General features: G+C 53.4%; 1 protein-coding gene across 1 annotated transcript; it reads left to right on the top strand.

Moving 5' to 3' along the window:
• Positions 1 to 581: 581 nt before the first annotated feature.
• Positions 582 to 22,682, top strand: ADORA2B (adenosine A2b receptor). The gene is made up of 2 exons (XM_069603435.1): positions 582 to 1,536; positions 21,291 to 22,682. The coding sequence occupies exons 1-2, from the start codon at positions 1,202 to 1,204 to the stop codon at positions 21,952 to 21,954; spliced, it is 999 nt and encodes a 332-aa protein (XP_069459536.1). The 5' UTR covers positions 582 to 1,201; the 3' UTR covers positions 21,955 to 22,682.
• Positions 22,683 to 22,745: the final 63 nt, after the last annotated feature.

The following is a 22,745-nucleotide window of genomic DNA, read 5'->3' as shown; positions in this document are numbered from 1 at the left end:
GCCCTCTTCTGTGAGTGCGTCCCAGACCCTGTTTCTCTGGTGAAACTCGGCAGGTGGTGCCGGTCGTGCTGATGGGGCTGCGGGGCTGTGGTCACCGGTTGCGCTGAGAGAGGGTTTCCGCGCCATCAGTCATCAGTTTAAAGAGGGCACGGCCATAGTTGTTCCCTCTGTTCAAAGAGTTGTGCAACCATCCCCGCACGTAGAATATTTTCATCACCCCAAAGGAAATCCTCTGTCCTGTTATCAGGCAGCTCCATCTTTTATTTTCTGCTTGATGTTATTTCACAAGTTGCTTAACTGCCTTGTCAGGCGACTGCCAGCAAGGGGTGCAGGATGAAGGGTGGTGTAGACTCCGGGCCAGGAGCTTCCCGGAGAGGAGCGGGGACCCGGGGCAGTGATGGGGGCTGGAGGGTGGTGAAAGCCGGCAGTGAGGCTCGACCACCAGCGGGACTGGGGTGCAGAGAAGCCCCGGAAGCCGGATGGGCCGCACCGCAGACGGATGTGGCCGCGGAGACAGCGTCTCCCCGGGACAGGCGAACTGGGGCCGGGGGTGAGGTCAGTCACTGAGGGCGGGGAGGCGGGGCGGGCAGGGCCTGGGAAGGGCTGAGGATAGACTTGGTCTTGGACCTGCTGGGCTTGGGCCGGGTTCTCCTCGGGAGTCCGATAGGCGACAGGGGGCGCAGGGCAAGAATCTGGGGTTCAGCTTGGGGACTGAGCTCAACCGGGGTGACCAGGCAGCCGAGGAAGCGTTGGGAGGGCGAGGCCGTGAAGACGCGGGGTGGGAGTGGGGGGCGGTAGCCCAGCGTTCGGAGGCCGAGGGCAGCCGCCGGGACAGCGCCCTCATCCCTCGCTGGGATGAGGAGCTCTCCCGAGGGACAGGCGGGGAGGAGCGAGCGGCCAGTCCGGCCCGAATCCCCAGCGCCCGGTGGCCGGACGGTGCGACCGCTCCGACCGCCCCGCCGGCTAGGGCGCAGGGAGCGCGGGAAGCGCGGCTCTGCCGGACCCCGCGGCGGGCGGAGGGGGCGGAGGGACGGACCCGGGCGGGCTCGGCCGCGGAGCTGCGCCGCCCCCGCGCCGCGCCGCCCTCGCCCCGCCCGCCGGCCGGCAGAGCACGAGCCCCGGGCTCAGACGCTGAGGGGCAAGCGCGGGCCGGGCGCTCCGGGAAGCCAGGTGGGGCGAGCCCGAGGCGGGCCGGGCGGCGATGCCGCTGGAGGCGCAGGACGCGGTGTACGTCGCGCTGGAGCTGGCGCTGGCCGCGCTGTCGGTGACCGGCAACGTGCTGGTGTGCGCGGCGGTGGGCACCTCGACCGTGCTGCAGACGCCCACCAACTACTTTTTGGTGTCGCTGGCCGCGGCCGACGTGGCCGTGGGGCTGTTCGCCATCCCCTTCGCCGTCACTATCAGCCTGGGCTTCTGCACCGACTTCCACAGCTGCCTCTTCCTCGCCTGTTTCGTTCTCGTGCTCACGCAGAGCTCCATCTTCAGCCTCCTGGCCGTGGCCGTCGACAGATACCTGGCCGTGCGCGTCCCGCTCAGGTGAGGCCCCTGCCCCCGGGAACCCAAACCCTTCCGGCGGCGGGCGCGAGGCATTCGAGTTCCAGCCCGCAGCCTCCTGACCCACGTGCGCCGCGCAAGACCCTCTGGGCGCCTCGGGCGCGCGTCTGCTTTCCGGAGCCCGATTAGGGACTGCCCTAGGCCCCGGGGGCGCAGCCTGGTGGGGCAGCTCCGGTAAGGCTCCCGGCGCACAGGTGGGCGCCCGCATTCCCTGGGTTTGGTGGGGCCCTGGAGGCTCCAGGACAACCGTGGACGCTGGGACGCGCAGGGCAGAACGACGGGGCTCACGGCCAGACTTCGGGCTGCACCGACCCGGGGGAGGTGCCAGTTAACTTTGGGGAGCCCTGCGTGCTGCGCACGGACTCTAATCACCCCCTTACACTTTAAAGAATTAGAAGGCTTCCCGGCTCTCTAAGACCGATAGCCTGAGAGCCTCGTGCTTTGTGTAACCTTGTCCCAGCCGCTGGGAAGGTGCCACCAGCGTTTCCAAACACCGGAGGACTTGAGGGTTGTTCTTGGTCCCACACTCCGAAAATGCAGGATTCGGGGATGGAGCGCGGCGGCAAGGGGAGTACAGCCCCACGTGCAGCTGCGAGCTTGAGAGCCCGGGTGTTATGCAGGGCTTAAGTGAAAGCACTTTCTCTGTCTCTGGTGCCTGGAGGTCGTTTGGCGTTTCTCAGTTGGGTGAGCTTGGGATCTCTTTGGACTAAGAACTGAGACAGGAAAACTGAGTCACGGGGTAGGTGGGACAGGAAGGAGTTAATAGCTGTCTGCCAAGTCTATTAGGTACTTTAAACTCCTATCCTTTAATCCCATCAGTAATTCCTGAGGTGGGTACCTGCGTCCTGTCGAGGGAGGAGGCTCAGAATGGCAGCTCTGGAGCAAGAGAGGGAGCAGGACCCGCTCAGCGCTGGGCCCCTGCACTCTCAGGCGTGCCTGCCTGCTGCGTCCTGCTCTCCATCCGGGCAGAAAGCGGATTCTGCCTGCAGTGAGTTATAAGGGAAACCTGTTTGAGGGGAATTGACAAGGAATAACAAACACTCTCCCAGCAGGCTCACGTGTCAAGCCTGGTCCCTGTGCCCTGCATCTGGGTCCCAGCGGGAGCAGGAAACTCCTGCTTGGTGGGCTGTGAGCCTCCTGTCTGTCCGGGCCTTTCCACGTGCTGCCCCTTGGCCTGCAACCAGGACGCCCCTTCCTCAGGTGTGACAGAGCCCAGGAATTTCCGAGGTCCGGGGCTCACAGCACACTCTTTTTGTGGAGGTCCCTTTCCCACCTCCTGGTCCTCATGTTGGTTACTTGGTGCCCTTCTGGACTTTATGCACCCAGCAGGCAGCCACAGGCACCAGCCGCATCTGCTGGAAGCCCTTTGGGCTTGGCCCTGACAAAGGTCCAGAGAGACCTCTGCTCAAGCTTCAGAAAGCATCCCCCACGCCCGTGCAGCAGGAAGTTCCATGGGAGTTTGAATCTGTCAGTTCTTGTCCTGGTCTCTGCTGGGCGGCTTGAAAGAATGGGTGTGGGTGTGTTAAGGGGAAAGAACTGTGAATCACAGCCCCTGACTTCTCCTTTGCATCTGCTGAGGGCGGGAGGCAGGTGTGGGGAGGGCAGAGCAGCCCGTCCCACCCTGTCCCACCCCTGCCTTCCTGGCTGGCCTGCATGAGGTGTGTGTGACCCGTCCGGGCAAGGGGTGCCTCTGTTCCCTCCCACCCTTCCCTCCCGCCCCCTACTTCCCCACGTGGCGCTAAGCCCACTCTCACAGGCTGGAGAGGTCCTCCTTGCTCCTGTTTCAGCACTTCCTGGCCCCTTGAGCTGAAATGGAGATTACAGGGCCCCACCGGGCCCTCCTGACTCAGAATCCATGGGGTGGGGTGTATCACCCCATGATTCCAGTATCAGAATTCACTGGGGACTTCTGGACCCACCAAAGTTTGAGAACTTCGGGGAGTCAGGGAGACTGGGAGCACTCCCTTGTTCACTAGCCCAGCTCCCAGGCAGCTCTGAGGCCCTCCCTAGGGTCATGGGAGTGAGGTTGGAAGTGAGCCTGTGAGGGAGGTATCTCCTGTAGGGGCGGCAGGAGCCAGGTGAGGGCCAGGAGCTCAGGTCCGTGTCTTACCTGGGCAAGAACAGTGTTTGGACTCACCCTCAGTGCCAGGTCACTGGTGCCCCAGGGCTCTGAGTGAGGCCCGCGTGGCCACGGTGGGTACAGCTCAAGAGTACAGAGCCCATAGTCCCATAGTGGCCCCTTTGTCAAGGCAGATACTGACCAGGGAGGGTTGCAGGAAAGCGGAGTCAAGGAGATGCTGGACACAAAGATGAGGCAGCCTCAGAGTGAGGGGCGCCTACACACAGGAGACTGTCCTAACTCAAGTCTGCATGGTTCCTGATGCCTGCCCTGGCCCAGGGTCCAGGCGCAGTGGTGCTCAGGGGGCAGCAGGGATGGGGCGCGGGGTGAGTGTGTGCCCGCAGCTGCTGGCTCTCACTTCACCCTGGGGCCATTTCTGGCTGGAGCACTTCCTCCTCCCAAATCTGATTTCCGGCAAGCCACACCCCAGGTCATTGCGGGACTGAGTGGTCCCCTCTGCCTGCCTGGAGGCCTGCCTCCCTGCTTCTGGACGCTGTTTCCCCAGGCTCTGCTGCTGAAGGAGGGTGTTGCCAGGAACACTGGGTTGGCTGGGTCGGTCAGCAGGATGGAAGGGTCTGTCTGTCTGTCCCTGGACCCTCCTGCCCCCTTTGCCATGTGGCGGCATCTGTTTTCTGGGAGCCTCACATATCCAGTCTGGGAGGGAGGTGTTGGGGAGTCTTAGCAAGACTACGTCTCTAGTGGAAAGGTGACATCCTTGGAGCTCCTTTTAAGTGACTGAACTGTAAGTTTTCGGCAGGGCATTCTGAGTGGCTGTTTTGTTTACATTTTTTTCCTTTTTTAAAATTGAGCTTTGTTGTTCTTGTTTAGTCACTCAGTCGTGTCCGACTCTTTGTGACCACCATGGGCTGCAAGCACACCAGGCTTCCCTTTCCTTCACTGTCTCCCAGAGTTTGTTCAAACTCACGTCCATTGAGTTGGTGATGCCATCCAGCCATCTCATCCTCTGTCACCCCTTCTCTTCCTGCCTTCAGTCTTTCCCAGCATCAAGGTCTTTACAAAAGAGTCGGTTGGCTCTTTGCATCAGGTGGCCATAGTATTAGAGCTTCTACCTCAGTTCTTCCAATAAATATTCAGGACTGATTTCTTTTAGGATTGACTGGTTTGCTCTCTTTGCTGCCCAAGGGACTCTGAAGAGTATTCTCCAGCACCACAGTTCAAAAGCATCAGTTCTTCAGTGTTTAGCCTTCTTTATTGAGCTACAGTTCCCATATAGTAAAATTCAACTGTAATGTTGTGATTTTTTTTATCTTTAGTATTTATTTTTGTCTATTTTATTTATTTGTGCCAGATCTTAGTTGTAGCACACGGAATCCTTAGTTGCGGCATGTGAACTCTTAGCTGGGGCATGTGGGATCTAGTTCCCTGACCACAGATTGAATCTGGGCCCCCTCTTCGTTGGGAGCATGGAGTCTTAGTCCCTGGACCACCAGGGAAGTCCCTATGATGTTTTGAAATATAGCTGGGAAAGAAGGTTTCAGTTCTGGGTTCCCCCAGCCCCACCTTTCCAGGGACTCCAGCCTTGGGTCCTTCTTTCTTCCACAGCAGGGCCGTCTTTTCTCCCAGATCATTCCCACTGCGGTGGGTTGAATGGGGGCTCCCAGAAGGATGTCCGCATCCTAATCCCCAGAGCCTTAGATGGGAAAGCGTGAACATCAGCTCATGTAAGCCTTCAGGGAGGAGCTTATCCAGGATGACCTGGCTCCTGAGTACAGTCCCATCCCCATGAAACAGACAAGCAGGGAGAAGCGGGGTCGTGTGGGGATGGAGGCAGAGACTGGAGTGGTGCTGGGCCTCCAGAACCCAACCTCCCCAAAGCCTCTGAGCTCTGAGTGCAGCCCTGCCCACACCATGATTCCAGGCTCTGGCCTCCAGAACCATAGGGGGTAAATGTTCTTGGCTACCATGTAAGTTTGTGGCGCTTTGTTACGTGGCCCCAGGAAACCCGTGTCATTATGCGAAAGTGCGAGACCCCGAGTCCCTCACTGCTCACCCCACCCATGTGCTGGCCGCTCCATGTTTCCTCCCCAAGAAGCTTCTCCACCACGACCTGCCACCAGGCTCTCAGCCTCCCTGTCCCATGTCACCATGGTGCCACCAAGTCATTCCTGTCAGTCAAATTTGAGGGTCCCTCCTGTGCCTCGTTGCCCGTATCCCTCAGCAGCTCTTGACTGGCTCCTGGGGGACCCCCACCCCGCCTCCTCCCGCTCCTCTCCAGCCATCTCCAGTCCGGAGGGCGCCTGGGGTCCTGTCCCCTCGCTGCAGGTAGAGTGCGAGCAGTTGGACAGTCGTCCCTGGGGCTTCAAGGGAGAGGAGCCCCGAGAATCCGGGGTGAGGAGGAGAGGGGGGCTGTCCCCAACTTAGGCTGCCCTGAACCATGGTGACCGGCAGGCAGCCCCTCAGCAGAGGAGGGACAGTGCGCTTGGCTGCAGAGTTTCAACAGCATTCACACTGGACTCTGGAAAGTGCAGGTCACCTTTGATCATGTGGAGAATGAGCGTGTGTAAAGGGCTGAGGTTAACTGCATTCTTGTGAGCTGTGACCACAGCTGTCTGTGGGGCCCTGGGTTACCTTCGCACCAGCTCACCTGCTGGCCGTGGTCACAGCAGAGGGACAGGGACAGACACAGGGGGGACGGGTGTGGTCCACATTGGACAGGAACATGGTTGTGAGCGGCAGCTGCTCTTTTAACCTTTCTCAAGTGCTGGGTCCCCCGTGTGCCCCCTCTGGGTGAGTCCTTACAGCAGCCTTCTGGGCACTGTCCTGTCAGCCCCTCCTCCACAGATGGGGTGACCAGGGCTCCATCAGTCCAGGGCACACAGCCAGGATAGGGTGAGCCTGTGTCCCCAGAGGGAGAGGGTGCGGGCAGGCTGTCAGAGGACTCCCCTCACAGAGTAGTCCCTTCTAGGAGTGGACGAGGTTGCCAAGACAGAGAGGACCCTGTGGCTGAGGGCAGGGGAGCTGGCTGTGCCTTGGCCGGCCTTCGACCCATCACAGAAGGTGACTCAGCTGCCGGGACCCACGGGGGCATTTTGATCACCTTCCCCTTCTGCAGAGGCAGGAAGAGAGGCCCAGTCTTTCCTGATGCTTCCGATTCATTACCCTCAGGAACTGGGCTTCCCTGTGCTCCTTCCTGTACCCCCGCTCCTCCTCCCCACCCCGGAAATCCATTAAGAGGCTGTGCTCTTGACCTCTGGAGAAGGCAATGGCACCCCACTCCAGTACTCTTGCCTGGAAAATCCCATGGACGGAGGAGCCTGGTGGGCTACAGTCCATGGGGTTGCTAAGAGTCAGACACGACTGAGCGACTTCACTTTCACTTTTCACTTTTGTGCATTGGAGAAGGAAATGGCAACCCACTCCAGTGTTCTTGCCTGGAGAATCTCAGGGACTGGGGAGCCTGGTGGGCTGCCGTCCATGGGGTCACACAGAGTCGGACACGACTGAAGCGACTTAGCAGCAGCAGCAGCAGCTGTTGACCTCAGAGGCTGGCAGGCTGGAGACACTGCCCTAGGCAGCAGGAACTGAGCGGCAAGAAGCAAATGTCCCTTCTCTGAAACAATTAAAGTTGGGAACAGACTGAGTGTGGCCTTCCAACTCACCAGGCTGACAAGGGGAGCAGTGCTGTTTCTGGAGGGCAGAGGCTGGAGTTTCCTGCGGGGGACAGATGGGAGGCTAGAGTGTTTTGAGCTGTGGTGGGGCCTGTGCCAGAGGAGCGGGCTTGCCGGGCTTCAGGGTAGGGGTCCCAGCTCAGCAGGTCCAGGGGAGCCCCGAGCTTGCCTAGAAGCTTGGATTTTGTCCTCAAGACACCATAAGTCCATGAAGGACTTGGTTCTGTTTGTTTTGTGTTAGAAATCAACCAGTGTGAAGAAGTCAGCGTTCAGAAGCACAGAGGGTTCAAAAGGCAAGCCCACACCAGCCACTCTGCCTGGGCGGCCCTCCCTCCTGGGTACCCCCTCTGCGGTGGCCACTGGGTTTGTGCTGCCTCCTTTAACAGAACCTGTTGACTCTCTCCCATGCAACCCAAGCCCTCTTCCCCGCCTGGTTCCCTTCAATTTCTGTTACATTTTGATTTTTTCCTGTGGGTCGTATTTCAGCCTCTATTTCTAATGCCATCACTTGTAGGCAGTATGTGTTAGCTGTGGAGGAAAAGAAGGAAAAGTGTTCTTCCCCTGTCTCTCTGCCCCTGCTGTCGCTCCATCTCTACCTCACTTTTGAGCAGGTATGTGGTTTCGCCTACTTGATAGAGGTTTCATTTTCGAAAGGTGATCCCTGCTGTAGTAAAGAGATTGAAACTGGGTAAAAGATAAACTGTGGAAGTAAGTCACCCAGTCTGACCTTTGGTTTCCCACTTTGCCTGTGAGACACCTCCACTGCTTCTTGGTTTTCTTCTGTAGAAATTACGTACTGAAGGCGTTTGTACTGTACCATTGTTTTTACACTGCCGATGTTAATTTCTTCTCCGTTTTATTCCATACCTATGGTAAAGTTCCCTGCACTTTGTGGAAAAGTTCCGAAAGGTGGAAACAGGTACCTGGCATGTATAATATCATATTCTGCTCATGTGTTTCTCACTCATCCTGAGCAGAGCATCCAACTGGAGCAGAAATGCACGCCTGTCACTAACCCACCTTCTCCAGGTGCGTGCTTAGTCGCTAAGTCGTGTCTGACTCTCTGCAACCCCGTGGACTGTGGCCCACCAGGCCCCTCTATCCATGGGGTTTCCTAGGCAAGAATACTGGAGTGGGTTGCTGTTTGAGACGGTTCTAAAGGCGAGTCACTCAGGTTCTGTTTGTGGGTGCCTCCCACTGATCAGAATGGTGTCAGATTTTAGTCTGCCCCGTGTTTGGACCATGAGCTTCCCATTTGGAAATTAAGACAGCCTGGCTCCCACACGTCCTCGTGGTGGAGGGTGCTGGCAACCATGTGGGTGTCGCCGTGGCTCTGCCTGTCGTGCTCTTCAGGTGGTTCTGCCATTTCTTGCCACCGCCCTGCTTGCTTTCCTCTTTCTGGGATCCCACATGTGTGTGTCTGTGTACCACCCTTAGGGATCATTTTTAGGACCTGGGTTCTTCCATGCCAAAAACATGGCTTCTTTCTCACATGTGGTTGGCGACTGGAATGGATGTGATCAGAGGCTAGAAGGTGTTGCTTTGGCACCCAGGGTTGCTCAAGAAATCTGACGTGGGTGTGGGTGTGGTTCTTCTTTGTAACTCTTGTTTCCGTGGAAGCCTTTGGGATCCTTTGCTTTGCTTGGTGTCCTGAAATTGCATGAAGTGAAAGTGTTAGTTCCTTTGTCCATGGAATTCTCCAGGCTTGCTGCTGGAGTGGGTTGCCGTTTCCTTCTCCAGGGGATCTTCCCGACCCAGGGATCCAATGTGGGTCTCCCACATTGCGGGTGGATTCTTTACAGTCTGAGCCACCAGGGAAGCCCATGAGGTTGGCTCTAAATACTCACTTTCAGCTCTCTCCTTCATCTGAGGATGATATCTTTCCAGTCTGAAGATTGAGGTTTTCTGTCAGCTCTGAAATCTTAAAAGAGAAGTTTTCTAGATTATTTTCTTATGTCCATTCCCTGTTTTTCCTTCTGGGGTTTTTGATAGGTGGAGACTTTCCCTCCTTGACTGATTTTGCCTTTTAGATGTCCTCTTACACATAAGGTTCCAATGCTTATCTCTTCATTCTCCCCTGGACGAGTTCCTTGACTTCCCCCACCCCAGTTCTTCTTCTTTTTAATTTTAGCATTCATATTTTTCCTGTTGATTTAAGGTTAAGTTTCTGGACTTGACTTTGAAAGGCCAGTTTTGGACTCACGTGATTGAGATTCTTGCTGTGGCACAGACTATATATATAATCAAAACTCTCCCCCCCCCCGCACCAACCCTATCCTCTGTCGCTGGGTCTGGAGCTTCAGCTTGAGGGGAGGGTGGAGTGTCAAGGGATATATGCCCAGTGCAGTGGGAGGGGGGTGAGGCTGCCCCAGGCTGGCCAGCAAGCCTTTGCCTTGACCTCCACTCCTTCTCTAAATACTGTCTGGACCGTGCTGTCCGCGAGGTGGGAGCCTCTTGTCCCAGCCGCCCTGTTTCTGATTCAAGGCTCCATGCCCCTCCCGACAATCCCATCTGCCCTCTGGCTTCTGGAAACTCACCAGATTCTCTGGCTTGCTGGGCGTGTCCTTCAACTTACCCTTTTAGGAGGGTTTTCAGTTTACTTCCTTTCTGCTGCCCTTAAACATGGTTTTCTGAGAAGTGACAATTAGGTGCGACTTGGAAGGCCAGGAGGGGCTTTTAATCAGGAGTTTGCTGAGGTCAGGTTTGCATTACTGAACAACCACTCTGGCGGACGGCAGGGGCATGGACTGGAGGGCAGCCCACCGTCACTGGGTGAGAAGGAAGGAGCGTGGCTAGCGCAGAGGCCACGGAGATGGAGACAGAGTCTAGGGATCCTTGAGGCGGGAAACGTCTGGACTTCTCCACCCAGAAGAAGGCTGATGCCAGAGGCAGCTGGGAGGTCAGCAGAGTCCAGAGCAGAGGGACTGCCAGGCTGACTGGACATCTGGACAGGAGTGGACCCTGAGGCCAGAGGAAGGCCCTGGGGTGACAGTCAGTGAGCAGGGCCAGAGACATGGCTGGTCAGGGCCAGATGGCCGTGTATTCACTATGGTTTTTTTTAATATGGAGACTGTAAATATTAAATTTTGGTGCTGGAGAAGACTCTTGAGAGTCCCTTGGACAGCATGGAGATCAAAGCAGTTAATCCTAAAGGAAATCAACCCTGAATATTCATTGGAAGGACTGATAATGAAGCTCCAATACTTTGGCCAACTGATGCAAAGATCCATCTCATTGGAAAAGACCCTGATGCTGGGCAAGGTTGAGGGCAGGAGGAGAAGGGGGTGACAGAGGATGAGATGGTTGGATGGCACCACTGACTCAATGGACATGAATTTGAGCACACTCTAGGAGATAATGAAGAACAGGAAAGCCTGGCATGCTGCAGTTGAGGTTGCAAAGAGTTGGACATGACTAAGCGACTGAACAACAACACATCTCTATTGAAAGGCATCACAGGCAGGTGCTGTAGGCTGCAGCTGCCCCCACCCCAAGCCAGGTCTCTTTGGTGGCTTCTCAGCTTCCGCCCTGTTCCTGACACCAGCTCTGCACCCATACTGCCCCTCTTTCCTTGACCTGATGCTCCCTGCAGCATCTGGGGCTGAGGCCAGCCTCCCGCCAGTTCTGGTCTCTCCTCCAGCCTCGCCCTCCCCTCCCTCTTTGTGTGTCTGCTCTGCTTCTCAGGCCGCCTCAGTTCCCTGGCTGAGGTCAGGCCTTTGCACCTGCTGTCCCCCTGCCTGGCACATTCTGAACCTGCGGGCTCCTCCTGACCCTCACGGCACTCTCTCTGTGAGGCAGCCTCGCAGCTTCCGTGCACGTGGGGCGCTTTCTAGATGATTCGTCTGTTAACGCAGGGCTCGTGCTGCTCCCTCAGCCTCCCCAGGAGGCGGCCCAGTGACTAGCCTGTGTGCTTGCGTGTGCACACGCGTGTGCTGGGGGACCTGCCCTGATAGGCGTGGACCAGCTTGTGGCCAAGATACAATGAGCCCATGGAAGGTGTCTTCAGGATAAAGCAGGGTAGAGCGGGAGTGCTGGGGTGACCCACAAGGAAAGGAAGGAGAAAAACAAGGTTGTGTTTCCAAGGGGAGACTTAGCTCTTAAGTTTGGCATTTTCTAAAATCATTAGAAATGTAGTTTTTTAATAGCAGGGACTTTAAAAAAATTACACGATGGATGTGTGTGTGTGTACATACATATACAAGCACACATATACCGTACCCATTCTGAAAATTTTAAAAAGTCCTTGCTATTAATGGATGTGTATATATGTCTCTGTACCTATATCTGTGTGTTTGTATACACACATATTTGTATCCATCTGACTCATCTGGTCTGTGGTTTCAGAAAGAATGAGTCATTCTGAACTAGTGAGTTTTTTTCACAACTTCTAAATTGCAAAACTAATATAAATCCCTAATTGCTTACATTTTACTACTTTTGCTTCCTCTGTCTTACACCCACCCACACCCACAGGCACAGTTATACTCAGGAGCTTTAAGACTGACATGATATAGTCTATAGTCAGATGCCCCAATTGCCCTGATCATGTTCTTTACAGTTTAAAAAAAAAAAAAAATCCAGGTTTCCAGTAAAATGCCACGTGTGCATCTAATATGTTCTTTTGGCTTTGTTCATCTGTTTGTAAACATCTATTTCTTTGCCTGTACTGGGGCTTAGCTGTGCACCTGGGGTCTCTTAGTTGCGTCGCGTGGAATCTAGTTCCCCTGCCAGGGATCGAACACAGGCCCCCTGGAGTGGGAGCTCAGAATCTTAGCCGCTGGACCACCAGGGAGTCCTGGTTTTCTTTCATCAGAAGAGTTCCTCAGCCTTTTTTCCTTCTCTTTCAATACATTGTTTTTGGTTTGGTTGTTTCCTTGCAATTAGGTCCAGTTTCTGGTGGGAACACTGCCTGCTTGATGTTGTGTCCATCTCCACCTGTCACAAAGGAAGGCGCTCGGGGTCCACCTGTCCGCTGCTGTCATTTTAGAGCTCCCTTAGTTACAGCTGTGGCCACCAGGGTTCATCACAGTGAAGCTGTGCTTTCCTACCAATGATTCTTCTTAGATCAGTTACACCCTGTCAGATGGTAATTTTATTGTTTCTCAGTTGTTTTACTGTATCAGTTGGCTTTCTTCTAAAGGGAAGAGGTTGCCTTTTCTTTGCTCTTCCTTACTTTTTTACACACAGTGGACTTAGGGAATGTTATTTTCATGTATTGTGTTACTGTCCATTCCTGCCCAGGCTTGGAGGATGGGAGCCCATTCAGGCTGACTTCTGCCTGAGCGTCCCCATTACGTTTTTGAGCATGTCTTATGTTCTGGCACAGAAAGGTTTTCCAGGCTCCGGTGTGTGTTCTAGCATCGGAATCAGCCGTTTCTCCAAGGAGCCCTGCTTCCTTTCGGTGGAGAGCGGTGTCTAGGAGCCAAGATCTGGCTGGTGTGCTCGTGGATGCCAGAGCATCGTCTCTTCTGGCCCTTGGGATGAGCAGAGCGAGGAGAACTTTGTTTTGTTTTGTTAGATAACCACTTGGAAGAACTCTCACTGTCTCATTAATGAGCAGGATGATGGAGTTAATAAGCAGGTCATCATTTGGCAGCTGTCAGCCTAGTAACCGGTTCAGGCAAGAAGTCAATAGGTGATAAAACTCACTGATGGAACTTAAAGGAGGGCCAAGACACTCACCTCATGGACTCAGCTCGCCAGGCTCCTCTGTCCATAAGATTCCCCAGGCAAGAATACTGGAATGGGTTGCCATTCTCTTCTCCAGGGGATCTTCCCAACTCAGGGATCAAACCCGGGTCTCCTGCATTGCAGGTGGATTGTTTACCATCTGAGCCACCAGGGAAGCCCAGATATATTTACAAAATCTCAAAGTACATGCACCACAAGATATAACTCATCATAAACAGTGGCAGTTGTAGTGGAGAAGCCTAGTGGACACTCCAGTGACCGCTTTGCATCTACGTTACTGTCACCAGGATCCACATGCCTCTTGGTATCTAACTGGTTATGTGCGTGGTGACCGATGTGTTTGATAATTAATGTGACCGCTGTCCTTCCCCAGGCGGGGGGTTCCTGTCGTGTGAATGGGAGCACGTGTGCTGGGTGAACAGAAAGGTATTGGGGCGATGCAGGTGTTGTCTTGGTGGTGTTAACATCACTGGCTTCAGCAGGAGAGGAAAGACCCCTCAGTGTGACTGCTGTGCGGCCCAGAGGGGCCAAGGAGAGTAAAGCAGGACCCAGGTCTGGGCCTCTCTGCCTGCTGGCCACCGTGCACCTCCACCCCCACCCCGCTGGCACCCAGTGCGGTCATGGTCCCACTCACTCGCATCTCCTCGTCCAACTCCATCGTCTTGGCACCCGTCAGCCTTGCTCTCATTGCAGTTTTGCCAGGATTTCCATTAGACTTCCTGGTACATTGTTAATATTCACCGTGGCAGCTCTACCCCGAGAGACCTGCCCGCTGGGTGGTGAGAGTCACTTTGTTAGTGCTCTAGTTACAGCGCTTGGTAGGTTTTGAGAGGTCCGTCCTCGCCCCTTGTCGTGCAAGTCCTGTTGTTATTTGTGTGTGGTTTTAGAGGATGAGAAATTTTCTAAGGATTATACATTGCTTCAGAGCAGAAGTATTTCTGTTACAGAGGAATGAAACTTGTGAGTGAGACTGAACGTAAAGAAAAAAGACGCTGAGCGAACAATCAGCAATTTTAAGAAGCAGGACAGAACTCCGTGTGTGTTTGCTTAGTGACCTGCATGCAGAAAGTGCTTCGTGCACATGATGTCTGGGATCAAAGGCCAGGCAGCAGCGGGGTGGGTTCCGCTGCCACCAAAGGCCCCATTTTTCTGAGAGCAGAGCTCAGACTCTCCCTGTCTGGACTCAGTGTCACTGCCAGGGACAGCTGCCCTTGAGGATCCGCTAACTCAGAGCTCCCTGAGCGCTGGGAATCCTGAGACAGTGGCTGGTCTGAGATGCAGGGGAAGAGGAGCTCTGCCCCAGAAATAGACCAATGCTGGTTCAGCCGTGCCCGGCGAGCCCTCTTTCATGACTAACCCGCCGTTCACACTGCTTGTTCCCTTCTGTTGACTCCGGCCATGTGACTGTCTTGATCTGGCTCGTCTGTGGTGGGAGGGGCGGCGGGGGTGGGGAGGGTGTCCAGCACAGCAAGGGTTCCGTCACTTCCCAGAGCCAGACGCCCCCAGGACACCCTTCTGTGTGGCTGGAGCTGGTCCTACTTGTCGGAATAGGGAAGGCACCTGTCTCCTCTGTCCATCAACTTCCACTTACTTGCCCTGCACTCGAGGCAGATGTAGGGAAGGACATGTTGCCTGCCTTTCAGGAATGGTTTGGGGACACATGAGGATGTCCTGAGACCAGAGGTGCACAGGGAGAAGGAGTGAGGGGTGGGCAGGGGGAAGCTGGGCATTCTGGAGAGGACAGAGGCCCAGCCGGAAGTGGGAGATGGGAGGGGACATGGGAGGAGGGGAGCGGAGCTCCCATGAGATGCTAGGGCCCCTGGGGGTCATCCCCGCAGCCTTCTGCCCAGTGCATCAACCCCTGCCTGCTCTCCAGAATCCCTGGCCGTCCCTCACCTGCGTCTGGGTCCAGGCAGCGCAGCCTGGACACTGACTGTCCTGCCATCGTGGGGCTGCAGCTCTGGTGCCAGTTATGCCTCTGCCTTAAATTCCCCCACCATCCCCCCTGGGGGGTCTAGTTGTGTCACTAGCAGAAGAAAGTCTTTCTGCCACCTTTTAAGGACTGCCTACCAAGAGGGCAGCAGAGGCCTCTGCCAGTTCCCACGTGGCTGCCCGCGGAGTCGGGGGCGGGGAATCCCTGGCACCAGCAGCAGCTTTGGCAAGAGCAGAGGGCGACTGAGCAGGGCTGGCTGCACCCACACTGGGCCTGTGGCTGGGTGAGCAGGCAGGTGGGGTGTGGGCGGGAGCTGGGATTGGGGGAAGAATCACAGGGTCCTGAGGAAGACAATACCTGCCTTGGACACAATCGGAATCAGATTGGCTGAGTGGCTTTGTATTCTCACTGTGGCTTTGGAGCTGCAGGCCAGTGTCCACCTCTGTGAGCCGGAAGTGGCAGTGATGACCTTGGGCGCGGGCTGAGCAGGACATGCGGGCCTGCAGGTGGTGCTGCACTCAGGTCAGGGAGGCCGTGTTTCTGATGTGCTCTGTACAGCTGGTGGGGGCGGTCTGCAGGGACTTGTCTCCAGGACAGGTCGTCTGGCTGTGAGATTCAGAGGCTGCTCCAGCGGGGGTGTCTGTGTGTACAGTCCTTGCTGGCACCCTGCCCCACGCCAGTGTCTTCTCTCAAGTCAACCACCGGAAGTTTCCTAACTGCCCTGCTTGCCGCCTTGCTCTGCTAAACGCCGTCTCTGCAGGGATCTCTATACCAGCACAGCATGCCTTGGGGCCCAGCCCTCCACCCCCTGGCCTCTCCCTGCTCTGGGGCAGCTGAGTGTCACACTTCGCCCCTCCCCGTGGCCTGAGGACGCCCCGCCTTGCTTGAGGTTGTTCACATTCTCTCCTGCTTCTCTGGGAGAGTGAAATCCCTTCCTGTCTGGAAGCCTTGCACATTCTGTTCTCTTTGCTTCTTGTTGTTGAGTTGCTCAGTCGTGTCTGACTCTGTGACCCCATGGACTGCAGCAACACAGGCTCCTGTGTCCGTCACTATCTCCCTAAGCTTGCTCAAACTCATGTCCATTGAGTCAGTGATGCCATCCAGCCATCTCATCCTCTGTTATCCCCTTCTCTTCCTGCTTTCAGTCTTTCCCAGCATCAGGGTCTTTTCCAATGAGTTTACTCTTCGCATCAGGTGGCCAAAGTATCGGAGCTTCAGCTTCAGCATCAGGCCTTCCAATGAATATTCAGGGTTGATTTCCTTTAGGATTGACTGGTTTGATCTCCTTGCTGTCCAAGGGACTCTCAAGAGTCTTCTCCAACACCACAGTTCAAAACCATCAATTCTTAGGTGCTTAGCCTTCTTTATGGTCCAACTCTCATATCCATACATGACTATTGGAAAAACCATAGCTTTGACTATACAGTCATCTGTGGGCAAAGTGATCTCTGCTTTTTAATACACTGTCTAGTTTGTCATAGCTTTTCTTCCAGGGAGCAAGCATCTCTTAATTTCATGTCTGTAGTGACTGTTTCCTCTGCTTAGAAAGCCACTCTTCCCAGTTTCCAGACCCTTCTCTCCTTCTCTGCCACTGTCTAAGAGGCTTCCCTGATGCCGTGTCTGAGCTCTTCCTGGCTTTCTCTTACCTGTACCCTGTTCATTTTGATTTGACCAAATTCCTTCCGACTTGTGTTTGTGTGTTTACCTGTTTATTTTCTGTCTGTTCCATTAGCTCGGTCACCCACGAGGGCCATGATTCTGTTCGCTGTGCCAGCAGAGTGCATGGCTCAAAGGGCGAACTCTGAATGAAATAATGAACCACTAGAGGAGAAAGGCCGTGATGGGGTTCACAGAGAAGGCTGTGACCAGCAGCTCCCCAGATGAAATTAGCTGCTTTTTCTCATCTAAGACAACTGAGCATGAAAGTTATTTTTCACAGGCAGGATCCAGCAGTTGTGAGAAGTTCAGACATGGTTGCGTTCCAGCTGTTTTGAACTCTGGCAGGAAACCCCCACCCCCACCCCCACCCCCGGGACCCTTTTGTGTACAGAGGATTCTAATGTTGCTCAGACACAAGTGAAGTTAAAAAAGCAGCATAATGTGGTGCGAGGAACAGGGGCCTCAAGCCTGAACTTAGCTTTGGTCTTTGGTTCTTATATATTGCCTTTGTTACCTAAAAACTTTGTGTATCTCTTTCCTCATTTGTAAAATAGAGAAGTTGGACTAGACAAGATAAAAATCCCTTCCAGTTTATATAAGCATGCTTTTAGCTGCAGGTAACAGTGACTTTTAAGCAGTCAAGACTGTCGATTCTCTCTTGAGCTAGAATATGGAACCGTGGTGGTTCTAGAGTTGGTGTAGGGGTTAAAACACACCATTGAGAACCTGGACTCTCTCCTTACTTCTGCTTTGCCACTAGCCTTGTTTTTCAGGCTCCTGCCTCATGGTCACAGGATGCTTCACAGCCTCCTGGAAAAGCAGAAATGGATGGGCATGGGAGAGGAGCTCTCCTCATGGGTCTCTCTCCTTTTACCATGTAGTCTCTCTTGGAAGTATTCTAGCAGACTTCCTTTGTCTCATTGGCTAAAACCACCTCCTGTAGCCACCCCAGTCCATGACTGAGAGAGAATTTGCTTGCCCTGATCTAATTCATCCCCGGGGCTGGTCTGCACTCAGCTGTATGCACTTCAGAAAAGCAGAGGCGTGAGGGCAGGGCCGCTGCAGAGGCTGCCTCGTGGGCCTAAGGTTCTGTGTCTAAGAGTTGTGTCTGCAGGAGGCGGCCCTGTTACCCTGCAAGGGCCTGACTGCGTTCTTCACGTCCCTGGTGCAGTCATGGCCGGGAAAGATATTCCTGTAAGAAATGGCTTTACATTCCTAAACGAGGAGGGAAGCAGAGGGGAGTTGGAAGTAGATGCAGCTGAATGGCAGCTGCGCCCGCAGGTCCTTTGCCATCAAGGCCCCTCAGCTGAGCTGCCTGTTGCTGAGAGCAGAGATGAGGGATTGTTGCCGATGGGAGGCGAGACCTCCCCAGTGGGCCAGTTCTGCTGCCCATCCAGGCCCCAGCATCAGGCGTTCCTAAGGAGCAGGCTCTCTAAAGCTGTCTGGTAACAAGTCAGAATATGTGTGTGTGAGCTCATTACTAATGTGCCAGGCACTTCGATAGCTCCTGGGGATGCTGATGCAAAGGGACGAGGTCCGAGTCCTTAAGAGGCTGGATGTTCTAGTCGAAGGGCAGACACCTGTAACATAAACAAAGCTCTGTGACAGGTGTGTGTCAGGGGGTGGAGAGTGGGCGTGGCCCCCTCCACCCATGAGCTGAGCTGGAAAGGAGGTGACCTTTGAGACAGCAGCTGGGCCAGGAGGCCGCTGTGGGGAGCCACAGGCCAGGGGCACATGGGGCCATGGCCTGAGGCTCTTTGGGCCACACGGACAAGTGTGGGCTTGGTCCCACAGCAAAGGAGATCGGACACTTTCCATAGACAAGTCCCAGGATAACGTGTACCCAGTTACTGCCCAGCTCTCTTCCCAGAGGTTAATGATTTTATTTCATCTTTTTCCAATACATTATGTCGAATACATATTAGGGACCACTTATGAATAGCAAAGTTTGTCTTTGCTATAAACTGTTGTTTTAGGCTAGTTGATAGCAAAATGTCCAAAACGTCTATTATGATTTCTAGAGATTTTAAGTAAGAGTTAATGGTCTAAAAGTTACTTTAAAAAATTTAATACTTGCTACATTCCTTCCCAACTTTTATCAGCTTTGCTGAGCTGAGACAGCCAGGGACGCTCCCAGAAGTGTTCTCAGCATTTCCCCAGGGAGTTCAGTGCAGGGCGGGGGGGTTGGGGGGGGGCGGGGTGGTTGGGGGGGGGGCGGGGTGGTTGGGGGGGGGGCGGGGTGGAACAGTTCTTCCTGGGTGTTTGTGGGAGACCAGTCTTCTCGCCCAGAGCCACCAGGTGGAGCTGCCTGACTCAAGGGGCCTCCAGGCCTCACTTCTCAGGTTCTTGTTCAAGGGCATCTTATCACACCTCACCTTCCGCACTCTGCTTTTTCCTTTTTTATATTATGCGTCTCCTTCTAACACACCATGTAACTTACTGATGTTTGTTTTTCATTCTGATCTGTCCTCCTACTAGAACTAAGTCCCTGAAGAACAGGGGTCTTTGTGGGTTCTGTTCCCTGTGTATCTTGGCGCCCTATACTTGTGTCTTGTAGGAGATCTAGACCCAAGGTTGGTATCTGGGTAATCAAAAAGCAGCCTTTAAGAATTTGTCACTTGGGACTTCCCTGGTGGTCCAGTGGCTAGGACTCCATGCTTCCAAACCAGAGGGTCCAGGTTTGATTCCTGGTCAGGGAACTAGATCCTGCATCAGTTCAGTTCAGTTGCTCAGTCATGTCCGACTCTTTGCGACCCCATGAACCACAGCATGCCAGGCATCCCTGTCCATCACCAACTGCCGGAGTCTACCCAAACCCATGTCCATTGAGTCAATGATGCCATCCAACCATCTCATCCTCTGTCATCCCCTTCTCCTCCTGCCCTCAATCTTTCCCAGCATCAGGGTCTTTTCAAATGAGTCAGGTCTTCACATGAGGTGGCCAAAGTACTGGAGTTTCAGCTTCAACATCAGTCCTTCCAATGAACATCCAGGACTGATCTCCTTTAGGATGGCCTGGCTGGATCCCCTTGAAGTCCAAGGGACTCTCAAGAGTCTTCTCCAACACCACAGTTCAAAAGCATCAATTCTTCGGCACTCAGTTTTCTTTATAATCCAACTTTCACATCCATACATGACTACTGGAAAAACCATAGCCTTGACTAGATGGACCTTTGTTGATAAAGTAATGTCTCTGCTTTTGACTATGCTATCTAGGTTGGCCATAACTTTCCTTCCAAGGAGTAAGCATCTTTTAATTTCATGGCTACAATCACCATCTGCAGTGATTCTGGAGCCCCCAAAATAAAGTCAGCCACTGTTTCCCCATCTATTTGCCATGAAGTGATGGGACCAGATGCCATGATCTTAGTTTTCTGAATGTTGTGCTTTAAGCCAACTTTTTCACTCTCCACTTTCACTTTCATCAAGAGGTTCTTTAGTTCTTTTTCACTTTCTGCCATAAGGGTGGTGTCATCTGCATATCTGAGGTTCTTGATATTTCTCCCGGCAATCTTGATTCCAGCTTGTGCTTCTTCCAGCCCAGTGTTTCTCATAATGTACTCGGCATATGAGTTAAATAAGCAGGGTGACAGTATACAGCCTTGACGTACTCCTTTTCCTATTTGGAACCAGTCTGTTGTTCCATGTCCAGTTCTAACTGTTGCTTCCTGATCTGCATACAGATTTCTCAAGAGGCACGTCAGGTGGTCTGGTATTCCCATCTCTTTCAGAATTTTCCAGTTTATTGTGATCCACACAGTCAAAGGCTTTGGCATAGTCAATAAAGCAGAAATAAACGTTTTTCTGAAACTCTTGCTTTTTCGATGATCTAGCACATGTTGGCAATGTGCTCTCTGGTTCCTCTGCCTTTTCTAAAACCAGCTTGAACACCTGGAAGTTCACAATTCATATATTGCTGAAGCCTGGCTTGGAGAATTTTGAGCATTACTTTACTAGTGTGTGAGATGAGTGCAATTGTGCAGTAGTTTGAGCATTCTTTGGCACTGCCTTTCTTTGGGATTGGAATGAAAACTGACCTTTTCCAGTCCTGTGGCCCACTGCTGAGTTTTCCAAATTTGCTGGATATTGAGTGCAGCACTTTCACAGCATCATCTTTCAGGGTTTGAAATAGCTCAACTGGATTTCCATCACTTCCACTAGCTTTGTTCGTAGTGATGCTTCCCAAGGCCCACTTGACTTCGCATTCCCAGAAGTCTGGCTCTAGGTGAGTGTGAGTGATCCCACCATCATGATTATCTGGGTGATGAAGATCTTTTTTGTATAGTTCTTCTGTGTATTCTTGCCACCTCTTCTTAATATCTTCTGCTTCTGTTAGGTCCATACCATTTCTGTCCTTTCCTGAGCCCATCTTTGCATGAAATGTTCCCTTGGCATCCTGCATACTGCAACTGAAAGATCCTGACTGCTGCAACTAAGAGCTGGCGCAGCCAAATGAATATTTAAAAAAAGAATTTGCTACTTGCTCTCCTTGACCATTATTTATCATCAGAGGTGAGTTAGTAAGAGTGAAAATCTTGTTGAAGCAAAGCTGTTTATACATTTGACTGTCATGAGAGTTGCAGACAAAAGCCCCTAGCACCCTCTGAGTGTGGACCTGAGGCTGTTGGGGTCAAGTCCTGGCACAGAAAGCAGACATGGTGGGGTGCTCTGAGTTTTCTGTAACAGACCATGTCCTTTTGAACAGGTATAAGAGTCTGGTCACTGGGGCTCGAGCCAGAGGAGTCATAGCTGCCCTCTGGGGCCTGGCCTTTGGCATTGGCTTGACACCATTCTTGGGGTGGAACAGCAGAAAAAGTGCCATCAACTGCACAGAGCCGGGGGATGGAGCCGCGAACGTGACCTGCTGCCTCATCAGGTGTCTCTTCGAAAACGTGGTGCCCATGAGCTACATGGTGTACTTCAACTTTTTTGGCTGCGTCCTGCCCCCGCTGCTCATCATGCTGGTCATCTATGTCAAGATCTTCCTGGTGGCCTGCAGGCAGCTACAGCGCACAGAGCTCATGGACCACTCAAGGACCATCCTCCAGCGGGAGATCCACGCGGCCAAGTCCCTGGCCATGATTGTTGGCATCTTTGCCCTGTGCTGGCTGCCGGTCCACGCCATCAACTGCGCCTCGCTCTTCCAGCCAACCTGGGCCAAGGAGAAGCCCAAGTGGGCGATGAACATAGCCATCCTCCTGTCGCACGCCAACTCGGCTGTCAACCCCATCGTCTACGCCTACCGGAACCGAGACTTCCGCTACACTTTTCACAAAATCATTTCCAGGTACATCCTCTGCCAGACGGATGTCTTCAAGAGTGGGGAGGGGCAGGTGGGGTCGCAGCCCACTCTCCAGCTGGGCCTATGACCCAGGCTCTGGCCTCTTCCAGGAGAAGGCTCAGTAACAAAGGGACGGGGCACGCTTGGCCAGTTCTCACTGGAAAGACAGCAACCCTCACAGGCCAGCCGGTTGCCTCTTCTGGGTGCTTCCCTGGAGATTCCAAGTACCTCGTTAACATGTGACTACTACTTCCTGAGGTTGACAAATGTATTTATGGCTCTCTGGCTTTGTGTGGATGCTGCTGATGATATGAATGGATTGTAAAAGTATGTTTTGCTTTTTTTTAAGAGTCTGCCTCTTTTATAGTAGAAAATGATCAAATCTATTTTACTGTGACATACTGTGAACTATAATACAAATTTTTTTTAACTTGGAGGCAATGGGAAAGGTTGGACATGTTAAAAATAATACCTATTCTGAGGAAGGTGACCAGGAAAAGTAAAAGTATTAATTTTCAACCAAGAGACTGCTGTTTTAGGGAAATGACAGGCTTGTAAGTTCTTACATAGAGCATCACAGCAGGCTCGACAACATTGTGCTCCATGTACAGCACCCCACCCCAGAAGCAGCTGGAGAAGCGGGGTCCTCCACTACCAGGCTCCAATCCCCTCCCAGAGCTAGGTGGTGATTTTTATGTCTCTCCCAAGTTCAAGTTTGGCCATGATGCTGGACCCCAAAGTGAAAATTTTACTAAGGTGGGTTATGTAACTGTGTTTCTGTATGAGGTGAAATAAAAATAAAAACTTAACATGTTCTGGGTGTTGTGCCAGCTTGCTGCAGAGCTCACCTACCTTCTGTTCCATATCCTGAAATAAGTT

This window comes from Ovis canadensis, chromosome 11, assembly GCF_042477335.2.
Source record: "Ovis canadensis isolate MfBH-ARS-UI-01 breed Bighorn chromosome 11, ARS-UI_OviCan_v2, whole genome shotgun sequence".
Classification (NCBI taxonomy): domain Eukaryota; kingdom Metazoa; phylum Chordata; class Mammalia; order Artiodactyla; family Bovidae; genus Ovis; species Ovis canadensis.
This window is presented reverse-complemented; position numbering and strand designations above follow the sequence as displayed.

What these genes read in the sequence shown, in the direction of transcription:
- ADORA2B (XM_069603435.1), top strand. Translation starts at nt 1,202, where the DNA reads ATGCCGCTGGAGGCGCAGGACGCGGTGTACGTCGCGCTGGAGCTGGCG. An exon ending in GCCGTGCGCGTCCCGCTCAG is followed by an intron (nt 1,537 to 21,290) that starts GTGAGGCCCCTG and finishes CCTTTTGAACAG; the next exon opens with GTATAAGAGTCTGGTCACTG.